The following is a 5,428-nucleotide window of genomic DNA, read 5'->3' as shown; positions in this document are numbered from 1 at the left end:
AGGTGTCCAAAACAACCCCAAAAAAAGTGAGACCAATACTTGTACAAAAGGGAGACTAATGCATGTGTGTTGATGAGGCATCACATAAATCAATGCTTTTTACATCTAAGGGATGCATTTTATTCAATTATGGGTAGTCATCATCAGTAATAACAACTTTAAATTCATAACTATTGGTGTAATGTTATAAAAAATATTGGACATCAAATTAACAAGTGTGGGTATTAAATCAATAAATTCTATCATAGCCATTGGAGCACACTTAACTACTGGGTCCTTTCCCCTATGCTCACTCCATAAGAGAAATAACAGAGAAGGTCTATGTGACATCTTAAAAAAAGGAAGAACAAACCCCATGTGGAAAAATGTTCCATCCCAAAATGGAAATGAGATGAGAAACGTATGAATCCTAGCCCTAGTTTCCTCCTATAGTGCATTGGAAAACTAATAACAATGACTTGAACAAGTAATGCATTGGAAAACTAAAAAGAATGACTTGAAACCTATGCATTGGAAACCTATGAAAAGAAGAGTCTAAATTTTAATAGAAGTGTAGAAATATGCATTGGAAAACTAAAAAAAATTACTTGAACAACTAATGCATTTATTATGAAGCTAGTTTTGTCTATATTTGTTGGTCTTTGATGCTCAATTTCCCTATAGTTTAATCTATTTTAGCTATTGGAATAGGTTTATTATTGCTATTTTTTAATGTCTTAGATGACTGTGCTGCTTTCTATTTTAGCATAAGATCTTTGTAACACAATAATGAGAGTTTAGATATGATTGTGGCACTTAAGGACTGAAATGTTTGAAGAGGCAACCTCATTTGTTGCTTTGTATTGCAATCAACAAAGGAGGCCTTAGTATATAAAGAAGTTGTGTTTGTAATTAAAGGAAGCATGATTAATCGACTTGTTGGACATAAGAAAGTGAAGATGGTGTGAAGAAAAGTATCTATTGTGTGGAGTGTATGAAAGAAAGGATTCACAGGAATGTCATGAGACAGGGAGCCATAAAATCATTTGTATTGTGCCTTGAAATTTGCAAGGAGAAAAGGTGTTTATGAAGGCAATGAAATTCTTTAATCAATGCTCTTTTGAGGATATTCAGGTGAGTGATTTTGTAATTATTTTTTTTGCCCTTTCTAAACTAATTTTAAGTAGGTGTTACCATGGTTGCGTGTGATTGTTTGGAGTGATAAGGTTGGTATTAATTTGTATTGTCTAAAATGGAGACTCCATTGGTCAAATAGTTTAGATTCAATTTTCATACTTAGAGAATGAAAATACAAATTCAACTAATGAATAAATTTTTATTTGGAATAGTAAGTGGAAAATAAAAAGCACCTATAGATGCAACTAAGTTATTGGATTGGTATAGCAGAGATGATAAAGCCAAGGCTATTATTGGTCTTTCACTTTTGACTCTAAAATACATATAGATTTAGATAATCATCAATGAAAATTTGGGATAATTTGAATAAAATATTTAGAGTAGAAGACATCAATGCAAAGTTCTCCCTAAGACTTCAATTATTAAGTTTCAATATGGAATATGGAATCACAATTCCAAATCATATAATTAATTTGAGGTTTCCATATCAAATCATGTATGTGATTTTAGGTCTTTGGTTAGGTAGCTAGCAAAATTTAGGGATCTAGTACATTATGACAATGCTAAAGCTATTTTGTTAAATAGATTTCTTTATAAATACAATAATATTATTTTTACACTTAGTCAAACAACTTCCCCAAATTTAGAAGATATGATTTCAACTCTTCTAGTAGAAGAAAAGAGCACAAAGGAGGATATACAACATGACTCTCTATAGGAGAAAGCACTATATTAACGAAATGACAATAAAAGGTTAGGTAAAATAAAAAAGAGAAAATGTTCACTTTTATTGTAAGAAGAAGGGTCACATAGTAAAGTTTTGAAGAATTCGATCTAGTGATCTTCTTAAAGGGAATCTAAAAGATCAACTAGATGAAGGTAAATTTGTCTATATTGAGGATGATGATTCACCAGATGATTAAGCTTTTATTAATAATTCTTCTTTTGATGGTTCTAATAATGCATTAGTACTACAAGCCTTCACCTTTGGAGGGTGATGGAATTAGAGGATGAAGGATTCCCATCATCTCAAGCTAGCTTCTTGCTTTGAGATGGTTCTTTGCATGAGAATCATTTTTGGCTTTAATTTCTTATTTTGATTTCCTTGTAGTTGTTGACAGATTTTAAGAATACCCATTGTGAAGTTTAACTTTTGGAGAGAAGTAAGGGGTTTGGTTTTGAACTCAATATGGATTGTTGTCCAAATGTTTCATAATACTATGATTGAGAATTATATTTTTAAGAGGGTCAAGAGACATATTGGTGAGCCCTATGTGTGTAGAGCTCAATATGGATGGTTGTCCTATAATTCAATGGTTATGATTCAGGAGTTTGAGGAAATGAGAACTAAAGAATTTATCTTAGAGATACACCTTTATGAGGGTCATGAGGTAGCTTGGTGGAGTTCCACTTGATTCAAGATTTGGTTCTTCAAGGAAAGATCTTCTCAAGAATATGCATTTATTTTATGTAATTAAAAACTTTTGTTGTGTAAACCTTAAGGGGGTTCCCTTGGAAAGGTGAAGTTTGTTGTTTTAGGGGTATAAATGTAGGAACGATAGATTGTGAGTGGGGAATGTTGATGTAGCTATTATATTACATTATATTATGTAACTATTTGGTTTATGCAGTTACATTGTAATTTTAATTCCTTCCTATATATATTGCCTTGTAGTTTAATATTATGATCATCAAGCATTTACCCTCATTTGTTGAGCATTTCTTGTTCAATATTCTTGACATTGGATGTTGAAGATGATCTGTGATCATTGAGAAATATTTCTTACCTTGGTAAGAAACGTTAAAGATATCTTCCCATTCCAAATATGAAAATAAAATAAGAAAGATGATTTTGTCTCTAATTTCTACCAAGTTGATGCCTTCAAATGTTTCTCAAAGCTCTTCAATCCATTATCAAACTAATACAAAAGAAGAGGAGGATGAAGAACAAGTACATCCAAAGAAGATGATCTTGATGCAACTCCATTGAAGTTTTCATCAAATAGACGGAAAATTTATTTAATTATAACTTCCAAATTTTTAATGTGGTACTTCATAAATGAGAATGAAGTAGAAATATGTCCCAATGTGACAGATCTAGAAAATTGATATCTAGACAATAGAAGTTTGGTCATCACAACATTGTAGATAGTGAATTAGCAATCATCGTTATGAAAAAATTGTCTTTTGAAAAGTTAAAATTAAACTTTTATAATTCATTTTTTTGTTAATAATATCATGGGGTTATTCAAGTACTTAGGTTTGCCAATCTCGCCCATTCTTATTGTAAATATGTAAGCATATCTTTTCCTATCTCTATAATAACATTTGCAATCCTTTGATGTATTTGTTAATGAAAAAAGAAAGATCCCATTCAATGTCTAGATTTTCAGCACAAACATTATCACTACTGGCTATGATAAGGCTTCTCTTATTTCTTTGTTATAAGATGTCATGAAACTTGAGTTACATTCTTTATATTCTAGAGCATTGTTATTTAGACTGTAGACTTATAACCTTATTCATTTTTCAAAATCCGATTTGACCAACTTACTCCCAACATTTTACAGGAACTATGATGTCATGCAGCGCTTGTTAACATGTCAAACACTCGGAAACAAATTATTCATGTACTATTTAAAGAAGCGTCCAAGCCATTTCTAAAGTATAGAGGTTTTCCTACAGAATATTCAAAGCAAAGTTTGAGGTACTAAATCCAATTTTGGTCAACAAATCAGCTGCATCCATTGACCGCTTCGCACCTTACATGTTTCTCCCATCTGGAATTGTGCTTTCAACAACCATTGTTGTCTCTAATCTTTTATTAGTACCAAAGTTCCTACGCATTTTGCACCGAGAGATCAACACAGGCACATGGTTGAAAGATAAACGTGAAGTATTATTATGCAGAGTTATGTCTAGAGGCATCTACAATGACATCAAAATGTCTGTAAATAAAAATACAATTTTCAAACAATTTGACATGCAAATGAAGGGTAAATCCATGAAATATGCCATCTTTTAGTTTTTGTGGAGGTGTTATTTTATTACTCCAAATAAAATAGAACCCTTGCCACTTGTCTCCAACAATATGAAACAGTTGCATTCAAATGATAGTGGAAGAGTGCCATACTTAAGCAACTCTATTATTAATCATATTTTTGAAACTCTTGTATGCTACTAATATTGTTGCAATCGTCAGATTCAATTCTATTATAAGATATCTCTCGACATAATTTATCTATATTTTTTAAATATAGATATACTAGTCTTCTTTTCCAATCGCTTTTCCCATATCTCTGAGAAGGCTGTGCATCATTAATACATCATCATCGCCTATTATTATAAGCGATTTAAGCTCGAGATTTATGATGGCCATATGCGCATCCCATTTGAATCTTTTCCAGTACCAGATGCCCTAATCTTTCTCCTTACCTCTGAAAATGCAAGCTATATCCACAAATATTTATTTCTCCTGATAAGTGATATGCACGTCGTAAATTTTTTGGTGACAGATGCTCTGCGATATCCACAAAGATCTCCCACGGCTTCAATTGCCAGGGGAAGGCCGTCACATGCCTTCACAATCCCTTTCGACTGTTGTCTATGTATTTTATCTGGCTCGGGCCCCAAAACTGCATGCCAAGAGAACAAACACAGAGCATCCTCAAATTCAAGTACTTCCATCTTGTAAACCATGTCTATCTGTGCCAGGTTTAATACGTGCTTATCGCGAGTTGTTACGATCATTTTGCTTCCCGGACCGCCCCAATTTTTGCAAGTCAGTAACTCCATCTGCTTGCTATTATCAATATCATCTAAAACCACGAGGGCTCGCTGCGATGCCGAAATCTGTGTTGAACATTCGAGGACCAGTAATCATTAAAATAGCATGGAATAAATTCTTAAGAAAAATAAGAGTCACAAACATAAACACAGAGCAAGGGCTACCGAGAAGAATTAAGAACTGGAATCAACTAAAATCGCCAGTTTTAAATTCGCAATAGGTTGGATTATTGCGCAATAAATTGTTAGTACAACCTCTGCACGTGTCATATTTGTGTCTCTGATGATCTGCTCTTGAAATTGCTTGTGGGACATTTTTCGAACATCATACAGAAAAGAGCAAGAATCGAAAATTTGAAAGTTATGGTTAAACCCGGCCTTTGCAATGGTATAGTTTTGCCACAGCCGCCCATTCCCCAAATACCGACTGTGACCACATCGGCTTGGTTGTGTAGATTCAGCAAGCTTATGACCTCTTGTATCTTCTTCTCTAGCTGGACGGGATGCTCTGCAACATTGTGTATGG

At 33.2% G+C, this 5,428-nt stretch overlaps 1 protein-coding gene across 1 annotated transcript; it reads right to left on the bottom strand.

The window, feature by feature from the left end:
* Positions 1–4,566: 4,566 nt before the first annotated feature.
* LOC131042185 (disease resistance protein RPV1-like) lies at positions 4,567–5,172 on the bottom strand. Its single transcript, XM_057975517.2, has 2 exons — positions 5,158–5,172; positions 4,567–4,968 (listed from the first exon to the last, which is right to left on the bottom strand). Exons 1-2 carry the CDS (start codon positions 5,170–5,172, stop codon positions 4,567–4,569), a joined length of 417 nt encoding a protein of 138 aa, XP_057831500.2.
* Between the last annotated feature and the right edge of the window lie 256 nt (positions 5,173–5,428).

Source organism: Cryptomeria japonica, chromosome 5, assembly GCF_030272615.1.
Source record: "Cryptomeria japonica chromosome 5, Sugi_1.0, whole genome shotgun sequence".
In the NCBI taxonomy this organism is placed as follows: Eukaryota; Viridiplantae; Streptophyta; class Pinopsida; order Cupressales; family Cupressaceae; genus Cryptomeria; species Cryptomeria japonica.
The sequence above is the reverse complement of the archived record's forward strand: the minus strand, read 5'-3'. Positions and strand labels throughout refer to the sequence as shown.